This window comes from Strix uralensis, chromosome 9, assembly GCF_047716275.1.
Source record: "Strix uralensis isolate ZFMK-TIS-50842 chromosome 9, bStrUra1, whole genome shotgun sequence".
In the NCBI taxonomy this organism is placed as follows: domain Eukaryota; kingdom Metazoa; phylum Chordata; class Aves; order Strigiformes; family Strigidae; genus Strix; species Strix uralensis.
Genome location: NC_133980.1, coordinates 27,458,453 through 27,482,696, shown reverse-complemented (window position 1 = coordinate 27,482,696; position 24,244 = coordinate 27,458,453). Strand labels below are relative to the sequence as shown.

Genomic DNA, 24,244 nt, shown 5'->3' with positions numbered 1-24,244 from the left:
AACAACAAGCAGATACATGGGATGTGGAACAACAACTGCTGCTTTACTTTTTTCCCTGGTGAGGAATACCGGTGCGTTTTTTTTCTACTTGATAATTTTAGAGTTCAAATAAACACCAGTAAGTTGAGATTGGAAAATTCTGACAAGAAAGCTTTAATTCCCACCCCCCCCCCCTGCACAGAAACACGTGCATTCATGCTCGTGGTGTTTATGCAGGAGAGATCAAGCCACGGCTGGTTTGCTCTTAATACAAACACTCGGCCGTGGAGGTTTTTTTTGCCAGTTGGTAACCACTCCACCCACTCCAGTTCCCTTCCCTAAATGAGAGGTTTTATTTCTCCCCTCAGCATAAAGTCCACACAGACACCTCGCAGGCTTCCCTTTTTAGACCAAATCTTATTTTCCTTTTTTCTACTTGCTGCTTTTTTTTGTGTGGAAAATCCCACTAAAAGTTAATGATAAATGTCCTTCTACCACTCATCTGACCACAAAGAAGATGAAATCAGTATACTGAGACCAAACTCACACAGTAGCTTTGCATTATGTTTAGCTGGTGTCTTGGGGAGAACAGTAGATGTTTATGCTGATAATTTGACTTTGTTTTAATATCTTTTTTTAGTGTATAAGGTGTCTGGTTTCTGGTTTTTAATGGTATGATCTCATTTCGACAAGCTGATTTTGGACTACTCTGTATACCGTGTAACAAATAAGCAACAGCCTGTTCATTTCCACCTCAGCTGGGGAGCAGGAAAGGAACAATTCCTTGGTTGCTAAATGGAAATGCAGAAATGCAAGCAGGGAAAATGTGCAATAATTTGTTGAACCCTGAGGACTTTGCTCAGCTGCTGAGAGTTTGTAGATAATGGACCAGTGGGGAAGATCTTGTTCCTAATATTTCACTATTCTGGCTTCTGTGTTTAGTACAAAGGTAAGATGCTGGCATGTTCAGATTATATGCTCAGGTGACTGCCCTGTCACCTTCTGTGACAAACGGCCTGTTTCTGCAGCGAAGGTCATTTGGATCAGTAGGGATGGGAAAAATAGCTACAGCTTTGTATCTGCTGCTGGAGATCTATTTATGCACCAGCTCCTTGTCAGACAGAACGCGAACCTGGAAAGCTTGATGGGGCTTTGATCCAAGTGTGACAGATGATGTTGAATTTGATGCTAAGAGATGTCTGAGGTTTCTTTTGAGTATGTTTCACCAGGTTACTTCCTCACTTCTCATTTCATGGCAGGGGCAGTGCTCAGTCCTCTTTGTTTTTCCTGCTTCCCCTCGCAGCCAGGCACTTCTGCAAAAAACTGTGTCGAGCAGAATGGATGTGTGGCTGCCTGCCAGAGAAAGCCAAAAAGCAAAGAGATCTCTTAGCAGAAAAATCTGGGTTTGAAATTTAAGACAAAACTACTCATGTCGTATTTTCAGTGCATGAAGAACCGACATTGGGGGTGTTGATGTACTTCGTTACATCTTTTTCTGAACGGAAGCCGTAGTGTTTCATCCTCATATCAACTTAAAATCCTAATGAAACTCTTCTGTTCTCTGACAATAAGCTGGAGTGTTCCCCTCTTCATACACTACTTCTGTTCCCAAGTCTCCATCGGTGCAAATGTGACTTGAAACAAACCTCAGTTTTCTCTGCTGTGAACTTTTCACGAGCCCACTGGGAGGGGCGGGAGAAAGTGGCAGAGGGTTGCAGGAGGAGGTAGTGTCTGTGCAGCTCAGACCCGAGGAGGATGCTGGCCTCGCCTGGCAAAGGCGACTCTCCTGGAAGACTTACCAGATTTTAAAAAGCAGTTCTGCCAGCGGAGACCACACACGGCTCCTAGTCCACCTCTGTAAGTATTACACCCAGAAAACAAGGATGCCACGGAGCCGCTCTGGCTCTGTTTCAGAGCATTTTAGCCTCCAAAGATTGAGGCCCTTGTTGTTTGCTGTGCCCGCCCTGGGAAGACCACCGCTGCCCTGCGTGCTGAGGAGGGAGCAAAGCCCTCGAGCGGTCTGCTTGGTGTCGGGGTTGGCTGCCCCAATGGCTCCTGTGTTCCTTCCCGTGCCGCGGGATGGCCGGCCGGAGGGGAGGCGTTCCAGGAGCATCCCCACGTCCTCTGGGAAGGGCTTGCCAACAACTGCTCGTGTGTGCGCTGGCCTGGCAGGGTGACGGATGCCTAACGGCTCGGCTGCCTATGGGGTTTTAGGTACAAATTTGAGAGGGTGGAGCTGCCTTCAGCAGGAGGTGTGCTCTGGAAGTCAGAGTGTGAGACTCCGCTCGGCTTTGCACTCTCTCTATCCACTTGCTGTTGTGAAGGAAATTTTTTTTTTTTGACCTGACCGGACAAAATTTTTATTATACCAGTGAAATTTCCAAGTTGTTTCGTACTTTGAAGAGTTTTAGGAATTCCTGCCAACGCTTTTCCTGAGGGAAGCCATGCCCTACCACAGAGTCCTTCGCCTGGTCCTGCTAATGCTGTGCGGCATCCTGGTCCCTGCTGTGCTGGCAGGTAAGGAGCTTTGTTTGCATTTAAAGCCCAAAAGCAGGGGAGATCTTTTACTAACCTGCCTCTCTCTTTCCTCCTCCTTGCATACCTCCTCTCCTTCCCCTAAAAACTTGTGTAAGTGTTTCTTGAATTACAATTGATTAATGGAAACTAGCTTTGGAATTGGTGGCTGGTGGTGAGTAAGAATATATTCTCCATCCCGAGACCAAGGTTCTGTTGGGGAAAATGAAGAAAGTCCTTTGTAACTTTTCCTAAGTAGAACAGCAGTAGCATGAGTGGCTGTAGATCAGTAGACAGATCAGTCAGCAGTAGATGGAGTGCTGTCAGCAGCTGACAGGACAAGGCTATCTGTCAGTTTTAATAGCAGCAAGACATGAACGATCGTGAAAAGAAACATTTTTCTCTGGCTGAAGCATGTGTGCCAGTTTCTGGTTCCTTCTATGCTTTCTGCTGCAGCTGAGCCCTTCACAGCTGTAAGCAGAAGCACGACAGTGTCTGTGAAAACGTTCAGCTCGGTCGAAAGCAGAGGTGTGCGTCTAAAGAGAGTTTGTCCAGAGCTGGGTGCACCGAGGCAGGCAGCAGCACTGGAGGTACGTGGCTCTGACTGGAGTTCAGCGAGGGGACGGGGATAGGAATAGGTGAGACACCTGTTCTGTGAGGAGCTGTTTTTTAAGTAATTTCAGCCTTATCTGCTCCTGCCTTTAGCACCACTGTGCCGGCGGAGGGGACCCGAGGGCACAGTTGGCTTCAGAGGCCGGCTGGTCTGAGGTGGGTTTTGCAAACGAGGGAAAGCTGCCTTCCAAACCGACCCCGTAGCTGGGCTCTGGGCGTACAAATGGAAACTCCTCTGGGGAACTGCTTCCCTCAAGGCCTCTTCCCTTAAGTGGAGGCGAGGCTGAAGGGATGGCTCAGGCCAAGATAATAGGCATGAGCACAGCACTTGTTTTGCTGGATTCCTGTCCTGCCTTCCAAGACCTGGAGCAAGGTTGGATCACAGGTCGCCCCAACTTTGTTTGGAGCATCTTGCCTAGCAGGGAGATCCTGGCCAGCTGTCTGGCAGATGAAATTATTTCTTTTTAAAGGAGCTTTCATACGGGGAGGGGAATTTATCACTGCGCCCAGCTGGAACATCTCTGGGTGCAAGAACGGAATTATTGTAGCTGGTATTTCCCACGCAGATCCTCCTCTTGTAGGACACCTTCTTACTAGGAAACCTTTAAAGTAACTAAGAAATGAGCGCTAAAAAGTGGATGTTTTCCTTCTCAAACCCTGAGCTTTGATTTCTGTATAGTGGAACGTTAATCGCTTAAGCCCAGTTTCAGTTTGTAGCTTGCTCGTGCTCCCAGAAGCAGTGGCAGTGCTCTTCCCCAAAACCAGGTAAGGTCTTTTCTTAACTGTGAATGGTATTTCACGCTCTGCAGAAAGTGATTCATTTCCAGTGAAAATTTAATCTGCTTCCTCTCTGAGCTAGGATTTCTTTTACCCTATTTTAAGTTTCCAATATTTCTGCATATTTGCCCTGCCCCCTGCCTTGCCAGCTTTCCTGTGTTACTGTCAGCTCAGCGTTGCAGCTGTGGTTTGTACCTGTCGCTGCCTCCCTGTGTCCCTTTGCTCCTGTGAAATACTCCCAAGCTCACCTGATGCCTTCAGTGGGTGAGTCGTGCTCGTTCAGCGAGGCCAGTAGCTCTTTGAAGAGCTTTGTACTGATGAATGCAACATTGGGATCCTGGGGCGTAGGAGAGACTCCGTGCGTTCTCTGTGGCAGTTTAGAGGCTTGAGGCTGCTAAGAAGTTTGTTCTCCGCTGCCTCCAAGCAGGACGTGAGGGGAGCAGCTGGCATGGTGAGCCATCCCAGGAGCAGGGCCATTTCCTGCTGCGTTAGGAGTGGAGAGTTACCTACCCCCAGCACAGGGGCTTTTAGTGCACAGTGGAACTTTTTCTGCTTTTCACCCCATTAGAAAAGGAAATTTCCTGCCTTGTGCAGACAAAGAAGGGAAGGGCACGCAGACAGCCCTCTGGCCTCCACGCATACACACGCAGCCCTGCCTTTCTGTAAACAAGTTTATTTAACATTCATCAGAACCGCAGCGCTCTGCGCTGCTCCACGCTCGAGCTCCCGGCGCTCGCACATCACAGGCTGCCCTTTGTGCTCCCCATGAAGGCCTCTTTTCATCCCTGCCCTGGCCCTGCGCCCGCTGTGGCTACCTGGGGCTGGACAGCCCGTTGCTGGCCTCGGAGTTCACCCAGCCCCTGCCCTCCCGTCTCAGCACCTCGTACTTGCCGTGGCAAAGCCCTCCGCAAGGGGCAGGGGCGGACTCTGCCTCAGAGAGGGCTGCAGCTGGTGACAGCCATGCAGACCCCAAGTCCACAATGAGTCTTCCCTTCCTCGCTGGATTTAATTTTATCATAGTGGGGACTTGGAGCTACCTAGTACCCAAAGCCTTGAGTCGGTGCTCAGGAGTTCAGCCAGACGTGAAGGATCTCGCTGGCAGCTGAGGTTCCCATCTGGGTGTAGCAGTCGGAGCGCTCTCGGGATGTTGGTGGGCTGTGTACCTTGATCTGGCTTCTTGCCCAGTCAGTTTGGTTTCCTGGACGGCATGGTCAGGGCTCTGCGACGGGAGAAAGTGTGAATTTCTCCTCCGAGTTACTGAGCTCTCTCCAATATCCCATTTGTCAAAGATGGGGAAACAACCGACTGAGTCTTTAACCCTCTTTGTCCACATCATCTAGGTGCAACAGGAAGCAGAGCCAGTTCAAGGACTTTCTGCACACCCAAATCTTCTCCGCTCCCGCTTTCCCCAAACCCAAGTGGCACGTAGGCCTAGAGCACAGGAGGATTGTGGAGAGCTGATTTTCATTCTTTTCTATCAGCAAAACCAGTTTTAACTCATATAATGGATTCAGAGCTGCAAGTGAAACAGAAGTTAGTAAAAAGCCTTTGCGAGGCCTTGGCTTCTGAATCACGTATATATTTGGTATCTAAAGTCCATTGTGGACTCATGAATTTCCTCATTTTGAGCTAATGTGGAAATATATTGTACTGCAGTAGCATGTCAGAGTGCGTATGGGGGGGAAAAAAGCAGCAGAGCAGGAGATGTTGTGCTAAAGAAGAAACTACAGGAGAAGACCTTGTCCAAGGACATCTTTCTGTAGCAACTCGTATCTTCATTCTTAACAATAGGAGAATAAAAGATTATAAGGAAGCTTTTAAAGTTCCAGCACTAGAATGTGAGAAGTACTAAATATATTTTGTCAGGCAAATTTCTTAAAAAGATGCAGTTGTTCCACAGGTCTGTCCAGACCCAGAGCAAGTCCTGGTAGCCCTTTACTCAACCTTGCTCTGCACCAACACTCCTTACAATGACTGACACTAGTATCAGCTCCCAACTGAGGTTACTGGGTTGGAGGTGGAGAGGGAGGATGATGAGGTGCTGAAACCAGCTTGTACGAGGAAGAGTGTTGCTCACTGGTGAGTGATCTCCAGGGATGAAGCTGTTAGGTGGCCACATCTGCCTGCCTCGAGGCCTTGCAGTCTGCCTGTGGGATGCTCTGGTGGTTTGGGGTTATCTTGAAGGATCCTTCAGTTTTGATGGCTTCCTCAAGAGCTATCACTTGTGGAGACTCTTCCAGTCTTATCTTTCAGCCACTGAGTATCTGGGGCACGGGCTACCATGTCACTGTGCTGGCAGCTCACCCCACCTTCTCACTGAGCATGGACATAGCGGTTTCATCAAGTTGCCTTTGGCATCATCCCTCCTAGAGCTCACTGCAGCCTGTGTAGCTGAAGTCCTGCTGGGTCCCTGGATCATTTGGAAAACTCACAGTGTATTTCTTTGTCGTGTAGTAACTCTGATACTTTCTTCCCTTTTCCTGGCCTCAGCTGTAACGAACCTGTGCTGGAGAGATAGAGAAGACCTGTGCAGGATGGATAATTCCCTAAAATAAGGCAATTTGTAGTGTCAACATACGGGAAGGAAGAGGTGTCATCCTCCACCTGACCTGTTGCAAAACACTGGAATACTTTTAGTCCATTTTTTCCAGGTTCCATCTCTGTCCAGTAAACCCCCAATAACTTAAGTCTGTTCCATGGCTTCCTCTTAAGTGCTCTCAAACTCTATTTTTTACCAGGTGAGTTTTTCTGGTTGTGGAGCAACACTTGTCGTCAGTCTGTGCTCTAGAGCTGAGACAGGGCTAGTGCTGGGGGAGAGCTTGTTTATGCCGTGGGGTCAAGGTTTCTCTCCCTTTGGAGCACCTGGCACTGAGGCACGAAGCCTCAGCAGTGGTGGGGTGACCCACGTGCCTCGGTGGCCCCTCCCTGTGCCCACAGCTGCCCCTGCGGCATCGCTCCAGGGCAGGCAAACCACGCCAGTGCTCCAGGTGGGCTTTCCTAGAGATAGGACTGGTCCTAAGGCTGATGCCAGCACAGCTAACGCATGACGCTCGTCCAGACGTTAGACATCTGGCCTTGTGATAGATGTTTTGTTTTGAGCGTGTTTCTTGGGAGTTTCTACAAAGTTCTTGGGTGAACAGGAAAAGCATGCACTACCTTGCCTTTGATATTTATTTTCTAACCCTCAATTGCACCTACGCACTTGAGACTGCAGTGTGTTGGGGTTTTTTGCACGAGTAAAAAAGGCCGTGCCCTGCCCCAAGGCCATGGAGGTCCCCTGTCACTTGCCCTTTCCCTGTGAAAGGCTGTCGCGGGTCTGGAGCTGTCACTCGGCGGCGTTTGTTCAGGCACAGAGCCTGCAGTCAGGGTGACAGTAACTGTGTGGGTGGGCAGGCCTGGCCGCTCCGGTGCTGCTTCTCTTGTAGATCATACTTACGGTCTTGGTCTCCTGCTCATGCACGGCAAAACAGCCCAGGAGGGAGAGGGGCTCACAGTGCTCACAGGAAACAGCAGCAGCAGAGCGGAGAGCTGAACCTCCTGAATCGGGTCCTACGCCTGTACTTGGAGCCTGTCCAGTCAGAGTGTATCCAACAGGCGACTGGAAGAGGCGCTCAGGTCTTGCTTGGAGACATGTGAGACCTCAAGTGTGCGTGTGGTGGTTTTTGGCACCTAACCCAAGCTCTGGCCTTCCCCCTCACCTTCCTTGCTTTTACCAGAGGACTGAAATGGGAGTGTGGGGCGTTCAGTGCTGCTCCGTTAGAGATCTGCTGCTCTCGGCCGGTGGCAGCAAGGCCGACACTCACTGGGACTGTCAGGGAGGGGAGCAGGCGGGACTTTGATTGTTAAAGAAACCCGCTGGATGCTTGGGAATAGTTGGATGGGTGGTTGGGCTTCTTAAACGGGCAGGAATGGAGGCATGTGAGGACACGAGCTGTTAGTTTAGGAGGGAAAATCAAAGGGAAGTCTTGGAAAAAAGAGTGCAGGTTACAAACGGGCACTCTCCCAGGCTGCAGCAGTTTGCTCTGGAGAGACCTGCCTGCTGGCAGCTTTCGCTGGGGACGGCGCTTGCGTTTGGTTTTGTGTTCCCCCACCCCGTGTGCCTGCTGCAGGGCTCCTGGCGTCTGCTCTAGCAGCATCGAGGGGCAGGAGCTGAAGAGGAGGCGCAGCAGTGAGCTCTGGCTCTTGGCGATGTTCAGATGCAGGTATTCCACTTTATGCGTGTGCACAACTCTGCTGCTGCTTCTGAGCTGCCAACTCCTGTTAGTGAGGCACTAGACCCGCCTGAAAGGAGTTGTGTTTGCCTTGGTTGAAGCGCTGTTTAGGTAAAACCGCAAGAACTCGGGACAGAAAACGCATGTGTAGCACACTCTGCCCTTTCTGTGAGGGTGAACTGAAAGCATGTTTTAATCAGATGAGGGGATTTAACAAAATACATATCCAGAGGCCCTCCAGGACTCTATCCAGGTCTTAAAAATCACTGAGATCATAAACAAATTAGACCATTTCCTTTTTACTTGGCTATCGAAAATAAGCTCTGTGCCCCGCTTAAAGAAAGTGGCAATAAATTTTTCAGGAATTAGAGGCACCAGGGACAGGAGAGACTTTCCGGGACCTGTGGGCCTGGCTAGAAAAAGAGCCTTTGCGCTACAGTCAGAAGGGGTGGTGTTCCCTTCTTGTCTCTTTGAGAACAGGGAGTGAGGAAGACCCTGTCCAGGTCCTACAGCCCCCCTGGACAGTGCCTGCATCTGTTGCAGATCATCCGGGCTAAGGCCTTTCTCCCGGTCAGATGCAGGGGGGTACACCCAGCTCTTCTGGCTTTGGAGAGAAAAACATTCTTGGGAAATGCAACCACAACGTCCTCCCAGCATGGTGTTCCCTTGCCAGTTGGGAACGGCTGCAGTGTTGGTGCTGGCCCCGGTGGTGTTGACACAGTCAGGAAGGTCGTAGCTGGAGTGTAGCTCTTCTGTGCGGAGTTTCTCCCCTTGCAAAAGCAGCCTGGAGCCGGGGCTTCGAAAGCTTTACGAACGTTTGGTTGGTGCCTAAACCAACAGCTTCCCAATGCCACCCTTGCTAACTAAATAGCCCCAGCTCTGCTTGGTTCCTTTCCCTGTTGCTTTAACTGCATTTACCCACTAAATTCTGTATTTCCTCCTGATCTGTTCTCTAGTAGCTAAACCACAGGGTTTAGGGAAGAGAGGTCCACTGGAAATGGCACTTCCTGGAAGAGCCTCTGGATGGGCTGGGAGTCTCCAGCTCTGCTGGCTTGTTTTGCAGGACAGGTTGGGAAGGGCCCTGCAAGGGCCTCGGGTGTTTCTGGGGTGCCCTCGTGGAGTACAAACCTCTTGTGTGCTCATAGCGGACATCCAAGATGCCACCTCTGATGCAGTGACCGCAGATGTACCAAGCGTGAGGACGTGGTATCCGCTGCTGCCCTCAGCTCCTCCCCAGGGGGGCTCAGCCAGCCGGAGGGTGCTGGTGTCACTGCCTGGCTTAGCTGGCACCAGCCTCAAGCTGAGGGCTTATTTGTCTCTGTCATTGCTCCTTGGGCCAGAGTTAAACCAGGCAGCTGTCTCGCTTAAAATCGGGTAAGCTGTTATAGCTGTGGAAGGGACCTTCCAAAACTAGCATGGAACCCTGTTGTGTTCCTAGGCCTGCAGGTGGCTTCGAATAGCTCTGGGGATGGTGGGAGCTACTCTGCTGCGAGCCCGGCCTAAGTCCTGTCACTGGGTTTGTACAGGCAGCAGACGTGAGCGTTTTGGTGTTGGTCCTCCTGTTCTTTCGAAGCAGGGCTCCTATGGGAGAACAGAGCGTGCTGGAGCCCGTTAGCGCCGATCCTTCAGCTCGCTCTCCCGTGCGAGGCAAGGAGGGCTCCAGGGACTTGAAGCTGGGGCTGGTGCCACCAAGATGTGCTGCTGCCACCTCTCTAGCTGGGCCAGGGAGAGCCTGGGACAAGCCTCTGAGTGCCCCGGTACACCAAGAGACGCGGGGTGGATACCTCTGTGCCTTGCCCCACGGCACCCAGGCTTGCTCCGGCCCCTCTGATGCCCTCGTTCCCAGCACCGATAACCATCGTGTCCGTTCAGGTGGGCCCTGGCGCTGGATGCTGTTCCTTTTCCTCCCCTCCCTTTTTTTTTCCCCATCCCGGTGCAACATTCCCAGCGGTTTCGGCAGGGAGCTGTGGAATGTCTCCCGCTCCTGCCGGGGCCCACCCGAACAAGCCGGGCATTGACAGGGAGTGCTCGGCTCAGCCACACACAGACAGGGAGGGCTCTCTGGTTTGGCCCCTGACCCCACAGCGGAAAGAAAGAACAGGAGGTGAACGGTAACATCAAACAGGGCCCGGCCTGGCTCATCCCCCCGGCACGGCGCAGAGGCAAGGCTGGGGCTCCTGTCTGGGGGAGCCATGTCCTGCGCAGTGCCAGCACCTCTGGCATCCTCTGCCGCGTAGGCTGGTGGGGCAGGACGGAGAGGCCCCGAGATGCTGTGAATTTGGCCAGCACAGGTGGCCGGGTGGCCTCTGCCTGTTGCAGGAGTGCGACAGCCCCTCCCAGCCCAGTGCCACGGGCATCCACGAGCCAAACCGGCTGCAGATGTTCACGCGGGGCTTGTTTGTGCACAAGCAGAGGTTGCACGGTTGTGGGGAGCTCCCTGTTGTCCCGTGTGTGCTGCGTGTATGCCAGGCTGCCACAAAAACCTGTGGCAATGTGGTTTCACCCCGGGGCACGGGCATTGCCTTCGGCTGCTCCGGGTGCTGGTGCTCTGCAGAGGAGGGCTCTGCCCCCCCGCCGGGTTTCTCAGCCCTCCGGTCACCCTCCATCCACCCCGGGGCACTTGCCAGGCTGCTGGAGCCCAGGGACCTGCTGAGCTGCGGCTGTCCTGAGCTGCTGCTGTCACCAGCAGCCTGGCTGGGGCCACCTATGCCTGTAAGTGACTGTGGGTGCTTGTCTCCCAGCAGAGTACCCCCAGGGCCCGGTCCCCACCCTCTGGAACGAGCCCCCCGAGCTGCCGTCTGGAGCCGGCCCCTTCGACGCTGCCACCACCACAGCCCGGCTCTCAGACGCCACCGCCTTCCCCCCGTACACCTCCGAGCTGGAGCCCGAGGACACCACGCACCTGCACCGCCTGGACGCTGGGGACGGTACGTGACAGGCTGCCCGCGGGTCGCTCCCGCAGCGGCTTGGGACGTCCTCGCTGTGGGCCTGTCACCTCCCGGCAGGGGGAGGCCTGTCCCCAGCCACGCTGCTGGTGGAGGAGAGCACCTGTATCGCCTGCTCAGGGAGATTTCCCTGCCCAAAAGCCTCTGCTGCAGCGTGCGTGCCGCCCCGCAGCAGCTGCCAGGGACTTTTTTCCTGTCCTCGGTCTGACCTGTCACAGCAGGCACCTGCGGAAAGTGCCCTGGGCACAAGCAGGGCTCTTCAGGGCAAGAGCCTGCCTAAAGCCCTTGAACCAGGGAGTGTGAACACCTTTCCTGGCTCCTGAACTACAGCGAACGCCTGTTGCGAGGCAGCTCTGCAACAGGCCAAGCAACTCTGGCAAAGCCGAGTGCCAAAGACCCGCTTTGTGGCGGCTGTCCTTGTCACCAGGAGCTGGCTGAGGAGGCAGGGGCTGGCCCCAGCCCCTGCCCAAGGGCTCGATGCTGCTGGGGTGCAGGACCACACCTGGGTTATGTGGGGCTGTGGGAACAGGTCTACCATGGCCACTGTGAGCAGCTCCAGGCCAGGAGCTTGGCCTGACGGCTGGGGACGTGCTGGGTGTGGGGGTGACCCCCAGAGCCCTTCCTGCCTGGGCCCCCCCCCTCTGCTGACCTCTCGCCACCTTGTTCTCTGTCCCTGCAGGCTCGCTGGGGCCCGGAGCTATCGGAGCCATCGTCATCGCCTCCCTCCTGGGTACGTCTGTGCTTGTGGCCTTGGTTGTCATCACGCTGAGAAAGTTCTCGACCTCCTGAACTCAATAAAAGATTTTTCGGTAACACAACCAGCCCGTTTCTTGCCCTCAGCTGCTCCTGCTCCCTGTCTGCCAGGGCCCCCCGGGGGAGAAGCTCTGCCATGGTTGCAGCGAAGGGCGCTCCAGCCTCTGTGCTGGGCACCAAAGCTGTGCCCCAAAGTGCTCTTTGCTCTTCATGGGCAGATCTCCTGGAGGTGCTGAGACCCAGGAGGCTCGTCCGCAGCAGCCAGTGTCCCCCCGAGTTGGGAGGGCCCTGCGCCAGCAAGGGGCTTTGTGCTGGCAGCTGCTCTCCGGGTGTAGGAGGGGTGGCAGTAACGGTGTTAGGCATCGCCCTGCACAGCTTTCCTTGGGAAGGGTTCTTCTGGTGGTGTAAAGCACCCCCATACTTCCCTGGTTTTACCCCAGCCCGCATTCATCTTCGACCCTGCTTCCACCCTCTGTTTGGGCCAGTTGCACTGGAGGGGACTGGGGAGGAGGCGAGCGGTCAGGGTGGGGGGAGGAAGAAGACGCACGTGTGTGGCTTTGGCGCTGGCTCGCTCAGCTATATTTCATCACACGGAAAAACGAGACAACGAGAAGTTCCCCTCAGTTTGCCGAGGCAGCCCCGTGGGGTCCGGGGGGGGCTCCAGCCCGTGCTTGTGGGCCCCAGGCCTGGCCCTGTACAACACTGGAGACCACTGAAACGGAGGCGTGCAGGGCTGGGTCTGAGGAAGTAACACTGGATGCCACTTGGTGCCTGAAAAGGGCCTGGCCTGTGCCTACGGTTTGGAGTCCTAAAACGTCACAACAGAGCGAGAGGGGCCAGAGCGAGTCCCAGGGCTTGGCAGTGGGTCGTGGGCCAGCGCATGGCAGCCCTGGGCCCCTCTCCTCCCAGAAAAACACGGTGAGGAACCAACATCCTGACACTGGGCAACCTGGGTCAGCCCCTCCACTAGTGAAAGCTGTTTCTGAGGGGTAAGGGAGCATTTCTGGGCTATAGGAAACATCCCAGGCGCGTGTGTGGGGCTGTAGTGACTGGGCTGGGCTGGCGCTGGGCTCAGAAGCTGGGATGTGGCGATTTCTCAGGTGATTTTAAGGACTTCCTAGAGCAGGAGCTTATCTGGGTTTCACTATAGAGACTTTCTGGCTGCTGCAAGGTCTGGACCCTGAGCTGGAGGTTTGGTTGTACTCAGAGCTGACTGTGGGGTGCTGCTGGGGGCATCTGACTTGGGCTCTCCCCATTAAATGAGCTTGAAGCACCAGACTAGAGGCTGGGGTCCCTTTCTGGCCCCCAGCTCTGGGCTGGGTCCCGGCAAGGGGCTGGGAGCCTCTGGCTGGTGTGAGCTGCCCAGGGACCCTCTCTCAGGGGTGCTACAGGCGGCCAGGGCAGGCACAGCCCCTGCTGGCTGTTGTCACATGCTAACATGGTGGCATTGATCTAGGCCTGAGCAGGGAACCCCCTTTGCTGCTGTGGTTCCCACCAGTTTGGTCCTGGGGGTGGCTGCAGCCCCCGCCCCCCAGCGCAGGGCTGACTCGGTCGGCTGTCCCAGGGCTGCGGTGACAGTACAACAGCCCCAAGGACAGCCCTGGCCTCCCTCAGCAGGGTTCGGCTGCACACCCAGCGCATAACCTGGGCCCCAGGTGCCCCAAAGCCCAGCTCCAGAGCCCCCTCCAGCAGCTCCCCAGTGTCCTGCTGCCTCTCCCCGCTGCCATCAGTGCGGCCATGCTGCTCCGCTCTGCGTGCGGGGCTCCGCTGGCAGGCAGCTGCTCTCCATCCCCTTTCCAAGCACAACCGTGGCACCGCCAGAGCGTACAGCGGCGCAGGCCACAGCACCTGTAAGACTCTCCTTTGCAGTGTTACAGAAAGATGCCAAATAATTGATTTCCCTGATGGATGCTGGCCTGTAGCTGAGAGGCCCTCGGTTGTAGCCATGTGTGGGACTGTTCAGAGCGAGGCTGTTGAACAACAGGCAGCTGCCGTGGGTCCGTCCCCTGGCTGGTCTCAGTGCTGTGCCCTGGGCTTCATGCGATGCTCAGTGCCACAGCTGGAAGGAGTGACGATCCGGCGCTGCTGCGACGGAGGATTTGCGTATATACACGGCGGTGAGCCTGTACAGGGAGCGCGTGTGCGCGGGCTGTGGGTTACAAGCATGCAGGCAGCGATCGCTGGGCCTCCCACAGCACGCGGGACAACAGCTCCTGGGGTAATGTCAGTCGCCTGCTGCGTGGCAGCGTGGGGGGGCCGCCTGGTGCTCCCGTGGTGCGTGGTGGTGTGCGGGGAGGCACCGGCACAGCCACACTGCTCCATGCCTCGGCAGCAGCGAGTAGTGGAGACCGCGAGTGCCGGGTCAACCGGGATGGGCTGTGAGACTCGGGCTTCGGCAGCGGCTCTGCGGAGGGGTGCGGGCTGGGGAAGGGGGGGGCGAGCTGTGGGGCAGGGCCCAAGCGTGCTTCAAGGGCATCAGGCGGGCAGAGACGTGGGTCAGGGCTGGCGAGGCTGGGCTGCTGGTGGAGCGGGGCTGGCTAGTGAGCATTTCAGAGCGTCTGGAAGCCGATCGAGGGGCTGCCCGTGGGAACAGGCCCAGCGGCGTCACAGCAGGACTGGGGAGGTGGAGTTCCTGGGGCTCGGCCCAGCCTGGTGCCAACGGGCTGTACAAGAGGCGGCAAGACAGCCCCTCTGCTTCAGTTTCTACCCCTGTAAGATGCTGCTTTAGAAGGGCCCCAAACTCAAAAGGTTGTGATGAGCTCTAAGTGCTCAAACTGGGCGACATAAATTGCTTAGTGACACTTGTGGCCCCAGCTAGCATGTCTGCGGGGAACAGGGGTCCGCTGCCGGCACCTGATGGCTTTTGGGCTGTGTCCGTTTGGCTCGTGCTCTTTGGGGCTTTAGAGAACACCTGGAAAGGGGTTATTTTAGCCAGTTCGAAGCACTGATCTCCAGGAAAGGATCAGTGCTGTGGGGGAAGCATGGCGGGGAGCCCAGGAACTTCAGTCTGTTCAGAAGTACACGTGTCCAGTCGGGCACACCAGGTCCTGCACCACGGCCCACAGCACCGCCGCAGCCTGTATCCTCTGCCCCTCTCCCAGAGGCACTCCAGGCGCTCGGGGACACCAGCGGTCATTGGCGATTTCTGCTGCCCAGTTTCCTCCGCTGACTATCATCCGACTTGTGCACCCGGAAACACTCCTTCAAGTTCTGGGCTCGGATTTTGGGGTTCAGGATCTCCTCCCCCATAGAACTGGGGAACCAGCCCCTCTCCTGGTCATGAAGACGCTCCCCAAATATCCAGCCTGAGCAGAGACAGAGACAGGCATAAATGGGGAAGGACTGGCCCTTGCTCCTGTGCTTGGGTCAGTTGTGCTGGAAGGGCCCTACAGAGCTGACAGTGCCTCCCCGGAGCTGCTCAGAGGCCTGTGCTGGAGCAGACCCAGTTTGTAAATCTGGCCAAGGAGGCCTGCTGGCCTGAGCAGCGCTGTGTTTGGACGCCTGGCTCAAGGGATGCCAGCAGAAAGCAGGCACTGCTGCCACCAAGAGCCCTCCACTGCTCCTGATGCCACAGGAGCGGTCCCCAACAGAGACCCAATGTGACCGAGACCGCCAGCTACGAGTGTGCCCCAGGGACCAGAACCGGGTGGCTGCGAAGCATCACCAAGGTAAGAACAGCCCTGGGTTACATCTGGGGTGGCTGTGCCAGCCCCGCTGTGGCCCACAGCCAGTGCCGGGGTGGCTGTGCCAGCACTGCCGCAGCTCCAGGCAGCCTGGATTGGCTGAGGATGATGAGGAGGCAGTAACTCTCTGCTCCTGCTGTGAACTCCCTCGGCTGCGATGTCGGTGCCGGGGTCTCTGCCTGGGCAGAGGGGCCCAGCAGCTGCCTGCCCAGAGCAAAGCCCACCCTCCCCCCAGGAACTCCTGGCTCAGCCCCCCAGCTCCCCGTACCGTCGTCTGTCTTGTCCAGGATGTTGAGGACATCAGCCAGTTCCAGGGACAGCTCGTCCGGCTGCTGGGCCACGTACGGGTGGACACACTGGATCTGTGGGCAGTCTGCCAGGGAACAGGGCAAGAGTGAGGGATGGACTGGGACGGAGGCCGCTGCAGGACAGTGTGGCTCAGGCAGCTGTAGCAGCTCGAGCTCTGCAAATGGTCCCTCTGGTCTGGTAAGAAACCCCATGGAGGCCAAGGGGAGCCCCAGCCACAGGGCCCAGGGGAGCACCACTGTGGGGAAGGCAGCGGGTGCACATCGCCACCGCAGTGTCCCCCACGAGCAGCCTGGGTGGGAGGGAGAGCATGGGTGCAGCCCAGCCCAGGTTGGAGGAGAGGAAGGTCAGGGCCAGGCTGAGAGACAAATGGGTTATCGATGGTGGAAACACAGAGCCGAGGGAGAGGGTTCAGCTTTGGCAGAGCCCCCAGGCCTGGGGCTGGACTGAGATCAGGGCAGAATAAGGTGCCCTAGGGTAGGGGTGAAGAGCTCCGAGCTCCCATGCTGTGTCTCTTACCAACAAGTCTGGATGTAAATGAAACAAACTTGGTTCTCCGGTTCGGGGCCAGCGAAATCATCCAGCGCTTCATTTCGCTCCTGGATAGGGGAGACAAACCAAGGCCGTGAGCATGAGACAGTTGTAGTGACCCCAGCTCTACCATCCAGCCAGCCCTGGGCTCCTAATTCCTCCTCTCACGGCCCTTTCCTGCCTGCCCCCCGGGGTCCTGGACTCACTGGTGATGCTGAGCTCCGCTCTTAACACACACCAGTTGGGATGTCACACGTGCCACAGTGCCCTGGGCCCTGCCGCACAGGCCTGGCTTGCTGCAGGGCCACAGGCCGGCTGTCCCCACAGGCAGTAGGATCCCCCTCTGAGGAGCAGCACAGCTTCAGAGAGCCAGAAGCAGGGTGGGGGGCCTGGCATCCTCTCAGCTCTAACCAGCAAAGGCAGCTCCTGGCTGGGCTGGGTCAATAGGAGCAGTTTTTCCTGGAGAAAAGCAGTTAGAAGAACCATTTATTCCTGCAGCTGCTGTGCGGGAACATTTAAAGGGCAGAGCTGATTAATTCACTTGCAGGCGAACGCTGCGGCACACTCGCGGTACGGCTCGCTTGGCAGCAGATGAGAGACCCGTGTGAACACATCGCCAGATTCAGCGTGCTGTTATGCAAAACCTGGGCCTGCAGCAGGAGGGTGAAGATTTCCCAGGTGCTGGAGAAGCCACAGGCCTGGTGCTCCCCTGAGGCTTCCCTCAGCCCCGCTGGGAAACGGGGCAGTTCATCTGCACAGGCCCCAGCTCCTGCCTGGAGCACCAGCTGTGCTCCCGGCCCCAAGGGAGCCACAACTTTCTACCTTCTCGGATGATAGTTTTAAAGCCTGAACTTGACATACATCTAAAGCCACCGGAGTGTCTTCTGGGAGGAGAGAGGCCTAGAAGGGAGACATGAAGGACGAGTGCTGGCAGGCTGATCTGCGGGGCTGGGAATACCTTCAGGGCTGAAGCGCGATGCCAAGGAGCAGTGAACACCCCTGCAGCTGCAGGCCAAGTGCGGCCCCTCACGCCATGAAGACGTGCAGGATGAGGGCCCTGTGCACGGAGGGGCTGGCACATGGAGATCAAACCAAGGTTCTTGCTGTGCTTGTGGCCCTACCTGCAGGCTGGCCTTGCACACAGCTCCTTGCAGGGCTCTCTGGGTCCCACCCACAGCCCCCCAGCTCCAAATGCGGCCAGCTGTGTCCAAATGTACTGCCAGCTCCTGGCAGAGCCCACCCAGGGCATTAGCTGCAAGCTGCCACCAAGTCAGTGGTCATCACCGTATGGGTTCAGAGCCGGGCAATGCTGCAAGAGCTGTGCAACAGATGCAGCAGTCTCCGTTTGGCACCCACTTATCTCTTCTAATTCTTCAGTTTTCTGCTTTGTGCCCGGTACTACCCCGATCAGCCCTGCAGCTCTGGAAGAGCAGCCTTTAGCAGTTGCTACATCACATTTCAGCACACGAGACCTGTTGGCAAGCCGTGTGCTGAATCACTTACTCGCTGTGGCCATCTAGAAGATGGGACAGGATGCAGAAGCACAAAATCGCAATTGCCTCCCCTGAGCTGAAGCAAACCCTGTCCTGGTTTATCGTTCTCTGCACAGCTAAGTCTCACAGACGTCAAACGTGCGTTTGCCCTGCATACCGTGAGTGACATCTCTATTTTCAGTACAGCAAAGCTGCAGTCACGTGCCTGGGGAGAAGGCGCAGTTGCTCGCTGTGCTGGGGGCTCGTCTTCCTGCTGCACTGTGCTGGGGGGTCAGGGTGCAGCTCCGGGGTCCCAGCTGGGGCTGGGGTCCGTTAAGGGATGTGGGTGTGGAGCGCTGGCTTACTGACAGCAAGGTAACATCAACGTGGGGGTGCACATCACCTCTAGTAGCTGTTTAGTTGGTGGCACACATACACCGATAATAGCACAGACACTGTGCCTAGAAAACGCAGGCCTGGTAAGGCCTGGGTCAATGAGAAAGCCGTGCCCTGAGCTCCAAAACAATCAGGTCTGTGTTGGCGCAGCTGAATCATTTGCCCAGTCTGAGCTTGCTGGAGCCTGAAGTGAAAAATCAGTGAGCCAAAAAAACCTGTATCCAGGGAGACAAGGAGGCCCCGAGCAGCAGAAGGGCTGTGGAAGGCGCTGAGGAAGAGGCCTCTTCTCCACCTTCGCCTACAAGCAGGAGCCACTTTGCTTCACAGGGCTGGTCAGGCACGGCCTTGATCTCTGCGAGGGAGCCAGCTGAGCCGCTGGAGTGCGCACAGCGCGCGTCCTACTTGCTTTTACTGTCTGAATATGCTGCAGGCTGCAAATCAGTTTAGGCTCCTGTGCCGGGGCTGATTTCTGCCCTCTCTGTCCCAGAAAGCAAAGTGCCCATCCATCTTCCACCCTGGATATTACAAATAGACTGTACAGGAGAGAAACCTGCCTAGTTCCCTAGTGCCTTTCTGCAGGAGAGGACAAAGGCGACCTCAGGAGAGCGATGCTGGGCAGAGGTTCGTAGGGCCAGCCCAGCTGCAGCAGTGGGCCCTCTGCCTACCCGAGCCCAGCAAGCCTGGCGAGGCGGCCCGTGCAGGCTGGGTGTGGGGAGGGAGCAGCGCCCAAGCGCTGGCAGGGTGACGGTTGTACTCACTGGGACGATGCCTTCAGCATGTAGCTGGCCTCCCGGTCATCTGCATTCTCCAGCAGCCTCAAGATGAAGACATTGGCCAAACTCTGCCCCTGGTCTTCTAACTCCTCTACCCGAAGAAGCCCCCGGGGAGCTGAGTCAAACACTTGGTACTTGTCCCTGGAAGAGGTTACAGGATTAGGAAAAACTGCAGTTATCTGAGGAGACACCCAGAACTCTACTGGGGACACAGACCAGGAACTCCTCCATGGCAGGAGGACAAAAGAAGTCCTGCTGTGGGAAGGGATGAGCGAGTGGCTATGAAAACCCACTGCAGAGCAAGAGACCCTCTCCTTGCTCTGCCTTAGGCATCCCACATGGCCTAGGACAAGTTGCTTGCTCTGTCTGAGCTCCCCACGTACAAAACACAGACGGTGCTCCTTCAAAGGGGACTGTGAGGCTTAATTCATTCCCATTTGTAAAACGTCTCTGTGTTTTCTGGATACAAGCTGCCACGGAAGCAAAATATTTCCAGGCATACAGACACTGCGGCGACACGTTTATTAAAAACGTTGGACTAGCGAGATGCTCTCTACCGGTGAGTCTAGTTAATGCTACAAAGAACGGGCTGTTCTCTGGGATCTGTCTGTTTATGCTGCTGTATTTCACTAGTGTCTAGTTGCACAAGACATAGTCCTAAGCATGATAACATTGTCCCCCTGAGGCAGGTTATACCATGTCAAACATAACGGCTAGCCTCGGGCTTAAATTTATACCCCTCCCTGCTGCTCAGATTTTCTAGCCTGCTTTCTTAGAAGTTTAAGTGACTAAGTCTGAGCTGTTCTTCAGGGAGCGATGAGTCAAAAATCACTTCTTGACAGGAAGACAGGCCTCCTGGGTCAGCCCACCAGTTGATGTAGCTCCCTGCCACTCTGCAGGAACTGGTGGATACATGCTCGCTTACCCTGCCGGGGGACCTGGCCTGGAATCTATTCAAGTCCTGTTTGCCATAAATTTTCAGCTGGAGAGAGCTGTGCCACCCATGGAGAGACCACTGGGCTCAAAGGCATGGTGGCTGCTGGGGGGGTGTACAGGACAGGCCAGGATGCCCTCCCGGTGCCTGGGGGACAGGCACAGCATCACAGCCTGGATAAACCCAGGAGCAAATGGGACTAACGAAGTGTGCCGTGTACTACCCGAATTTTGCACTCACCCAGGAATTTGCCGGCAAATTACCAGCAGGTCATTGAAAAGGAACAAGTAGATTTCTCTGAAGAGTTTCTTAGTGCGAAGTGTTCGTGATGTCTTTGGACCGTTCATTTGCTGCAATTCCCCCTGCTTCAGCAGCCAGCGGGAGTGAGAGATGATGGGCACAGACTAGAAGTGAGGAAAAGATGGCAAAGATCAGGAGAGCAGCAAAAACCTTATGCGGTCAAGATGCTGAAAGCAACGGGAGATGCAGAAGAAAGGATAGTGAGCTCCCATCACCCCAACGTGCACTGCAGAGGATGGAGCAGAGCTGGACAGAGAGGGCAGTGTGCTCTGCCAGCCACACCGCAGCCTGGCACAGAGCGTAACAGAGCTCAGACAGGGACACGGCAGCGGCCTGCGAATGAACAAACCCTCAAGGACGGTGATGCTGGAGTGCCCAGTGCTGGATTTAAACACCAGGCTATGCCCTGCACAGCCTGATCTGTCTCTGGGAGATTCCATGTCTCATCACCTGAGTTTGAGCCCTTCTGGTCAGGGAGACTGACTTTCAGAAATGTGTATTTGGCCTTTTGGTTACAAAAAAAAACAGGCTAAATGGGTTCTCACTGGCTGGGTCTGTCCCAGCCAGGAGGAGATACTGTCCACGCAGCTACAACAGCACTTCTGCTACAGTTTTACCACACATTGTGTTAAAAACAAGAAGCCCAGAACAAAGCACATCTAACATTAGAAGAACACTACGCTTCCAGTCAAATGACTGAAATACTGGAAAATACCTGCATAACTCTTTCCACCTTCACTCCCTCCCTGTGTTTGTCACATGCATGGTGGCACAGTCTTTCTTTCCACTCTTGCACTCCCTTCACCAGAGGAGCCCTGCCTGCGCCAGTGCCCAAGGCAGACCTGCTCCAGGGACGAACCAGCTCCTGCCTGTCGTCACAGCCTCAGCTTTACAAGAGGTGAAGGCAGCCTTACAGCTATCCCAATCTAGTGCTGACCTGTCGACTGTGGTCTAGTCCTGACCCACTGGTAAAGCACTCTGGAAAAATCAAATTCTTGGACGCCCAGTGTGGCTTTCCAAACAAAGTCTCACTTTTTTTTTGTTTCAGTTGTTCAGGTATATAAAAAGGTTGCTGGGAAGCTAAATATGCCCCTTAAAGTTTGTGAAGCAGACAGATCTGAGAAGCCTGTCCATAGCACTCAAGAAAAGAATTGGCAACTTTATACTCAGCACTGGAGTTTCATGGCATATATTAAATGAGATCTGCTCAGACAACCCTAAATATTGACTCAGTCTTTCCCTGAGTGGAGCCAAAATAGATCATCAGCAGGTAATTAGAGACTGTACATAATGCATAAATGCATGGATGAATTAAAATGGTGGGACAATCTTCATTTTGGTATTTTCCAGCTTTAAAGTATTTTGCTTTGTAGCTTTCATCTTCCTTTAACATCATTTGTAATGTAAAATAATAGCTGAAAGCTGACCTGCCTTTTGAAGAGGTGAGAGGGAAGAGCCAGAAGTGAGTGCTGGAGCAGGAGCTCCCCTCTAGGCACAGGCAGTTTGATGCCAGCGTGTCACATCTGTGTGCCCGCACAGCACGCTGGCCTCAGCGCTGCCCCTGGCCTCTGCAGCACGCGTTCACGGTGACCACACGCACGGCTGCGGTGCCTGCAGGAGCAGCAGCCCCTTCAAAGGCTTTGGAGGGGACAGTGTGGACCAGGCCACCACTGAACACTCACTAAAAGGAGCACAACGAGGTTACTCCTGCCATGTATGTGTGTACAACACCTGGATGCTGTTGGTTCGCTGTCTGCAAAGGGTCACCAGCCTATACTTATACCTTGATCTTGAATTCCAATTTCTTCTGGATGCTGATCATCTGCTCCGTTCGGCTCATCTTCCTGACACCTTCATTACATGCTTTTACCACCTGCGAAAAAGAGAACAGAAAGATTTGCCTCCACTTAAGCAGGTCTTAAGCCTGGCCTTAAAGCAGGTAAGTGATGATGAACAGCACAGAAAGGCCTGACCGTGACAGGGTAAGTACCCTGCTGTAACAGGAATTGACCAAGCCAAGCTCTTCTATCAGCACTGTATTCGCATCAAAAAGAGAAGGGGAAAACAAACCAAACCAAACCACCACCAAAAAACCCCCAAACACCCAGAAGATGTTATAGCTGGAAGCTGACTATCAGAGGACATGTTAGATGGCTGCATTCAGTTACTGAACTAGACAGTATTAAGCAATACTCCTGGTGGCACAGCAAAGGGAACAGCTCATTTTCCAGATCCTGACACACCATGTATCTCATCTTCCTTGTCCCCAACACTTGAAATGAGGTACACACGCAGTATCATCTTCAAGAAGAGAATGAAGCCAAAGATCTTCATTTCAAAGATGCAAATGCTGTGGTTCTGCCAAGCAGCACCACATGCGAAGGCTATGAAATGTCACAGGGAAAGAGATGTTCATCATACAGAGCCCAGCTGTGTTCTGAGTACAAACTTTTAACTGAAAAACCACAACCGACGTGCAGGCACTACCCTATTACGGGACCTTAACCTAGATGCCACTGCCTGTTTCATAAGGAGCAACTCTCTTGAGAACTGGCTAGGTAGAAAAATTACATTGGAGAACAAGCTCCACTTTGTGCTCTGTTTCTGCTATTCAAAATCCACCAGAATATCAGCAACTGAAACCATGATCAGCTCTCACCTCTCAGATAGGATACCTACAGAGAAAATAAGCACCAGATGATCTCTGTTGGGCTGCCTGTACCTAGCTGGACATTAGGCATCCAAACTTGGACACTTACAGAGAAGCAACCATGCAAAGGAGTTATGAAATTGATCATGTGAGTCACTGACAGCTGAATATAAAAAGAACCTTTTTCCATCAGCAGTTGTAGTCATCTGCATATGACAGGAACAGCCTTCCTCAGGCTTTTGACCAATGGAAAAACAATTGGCTACCAGACACATCATGAGGGATTCTGCAAATACTAATGCAGAACATTCTTCATCGCTAAGGTCTCTGTCTATCCCTAACGATCTCCAAAGCGTATGCTTCCTAGAATAGTCCAAAGCAAACCCAAGAGCCCATTTTTGTTCTAGCATTTCAGTCAGAAGCTGCAACCGTATCCTCAGGCTGACGGTCTAGCATGGTTTTCAACTTCAAATACTTATGCTGAACTGCAGGATTCAAGAGCTGTTCCAAGCTTCTGATGGAGAAGGGTTCAGACACTCTGTTCTAGCTCACGTAGCTGCCAGCTACATCCAGACCATTCAGATATGTAGCCCAGAGGTGGGATCGCCCTGTCTGACTGTGCCAGGAACAGCCCCAATGGAAAACATCCCAATGTCTTCCTGGTATTTTGTACATAGCAGTAACTAGCACAACTGAACACCACACCTAGCTACCAGCTTCAGGGAAGAGGGCTAAAAGCAGGCTTGACTACTTCATTAAGAAACTGTTATTCTAGGTCAGAGGAAGAAGTGTGCTGTGTTGGAGGAAACCTGATACACTTGTACTCCACTGCCTGTTGCAGCTAATTACATCTCTCAGGAGGATCCATCACCTTCAGGTGTCTGCAAAAACAATTTGTATTCTTGAAGACCGCAAGGGAAAACATTCTGCCCTTTCCTACAGCAGAAACACATGCATCTGTTGTTAGCGAGGGATTCTTCCTCACTGACATCTAAGTGCTGCTAGATTAGTCCATCTCTGGGAGCAAGGAAGACTTAAGAAAAAAAAAATATTCTTGAAACACAGTGACAGAATTCAAAGGGACAGCTCCAGGAGTGAATGTAGTTTGTAGGTCTTTTTTTGGGGGGGGAATGAGCACGGTGCTTTAGTTTAATGGCCTTCAGTTAGCTCATTCAAACTCACTGTTTCCAGTTCTTTATGTGCGTCCAGGGCAGTGGTTTCCCTGTCAGACTTCTCTTCCACTTTCTTCAAAATATTCTGCACGGGAGAAAAGGCTGTGTTAGCTCTGATTCCCCCCATCTGACAGCACAGAAAAGTCTTTGCTAGCTGCCGAGTTATTTCTGGCTATCAGCCTAATTACAGGATAGGTGACAGAGTAGAGCGACTCTCACCTCTTAGTTCCTCTTTC

The 24,244-nt window shown here is 54.2% G+C and overlaps 2 protein-coding genes across 8 annotated transcripts in view; one reads left to right on the top strand and one right to left on the bottom strand.

Moving 5' to 3' along the window:
• The first annotated feature begins 17 nt into the window (after window positions 1-17).
• Window positions 18-11,854, top strand: SNORC (secondary ossification center associated regulator of chondrocyte maturation). Of its 4 annotated transcripts, none has more exons than XM_074877898.1 (3): window positions 18-2,496; window positions 10,838-11,020; window positions 11,718-11,854. In XM_074877898.1, exons 1-3 carry the CDS (start codon window positions 2,424-2,426, stop codon window positions 11,825-11,827), a joined length of 366 nt encoding a protein of 121 aa, XP_074733999.1. In that variant the 5' UTR covers window positions 18-2,423; the 3' UTR covers window positions 11,828-11,854. The 4 variants fall into 4 exon arrangements, with proteins under 4 accessions (XP_074733999.1, XP_074733998.1, XP_074733997.1 ...); XM_074877897.1 differs by having other exon boundaries at window positions 10,835-11,020; XM_074877896.1 differs by having other exon boundaries at window positions 18-9,965.
• Window positions 11,855-12,343: 489 nt separating this feature from the next.
• Window positions 12,344-24,244, bottom strand: part of NGEF (neuronal guanine nucleotide exchange factor) — a 51,926-nt gene continuing 40,025 nt past the window's right edge. For all 4 annotated transcript variants that reach the window (XM_074877876.1, XM_074877877.1, XM_074877879.1 and 1 more), the window contains 7 exons: window positions 24,019-24,093; window positions 21,970-22,059; window positions 20,127-20,290; window positions 18,938-19,093; window positions 16,300-16,379; window positions 15,743-15,847; window positions 12,344-15,096 (listed from right to left, as the gene is read on the bottom strand). In XM_074877876.1, coding sequence (XP_074733977.1) covers window positions 14,924-15,096; window positions 15,743-15,847; window positions 16,300-16,379; window positions 18,938-19,093; window positions 20,127-20,290; window positions 21,970-22,059; window positions 24,019-24,093 — 843 coding nt within the window. In that variant the 3' untranslated portion in view covers window positions 12,344-14,923. The remainder of the gene's footprint in view (window positions 15,097-15,742; window positions 15,848-16,299; window positions 16,380-18,937; window positions 19,094-20,126; window positions 20,291-21,969; window positions 22,060-24,018; window positions 24,094-24,244) is intronic.

Bases quoted from the DNA above. Each gene is read 5' to 3' on its own strand.
- SNORC (XM_074877895.1), top strand. From the start codon at position 9,677: ATGGGAGAACAGAGCGTGCTGGAGCCCGTTAGCGCCGATCCTTCAGCT. The intron at 9,966-10,834 runs GTGGGCCCTGGC...CTTGTCTCCCAG, and splicing joins TAACCATCGTGTCCGTTCAG to CAGAGTACCCCCAGGGCCCG. The intron at 11,021-11,717 runs GTACGTGACAGG...CTGTCCCTGCAG, and splicing joins CCGCCTGGACGCTGGGGACG to GCTCGCTGGGGCCCGGAGCT.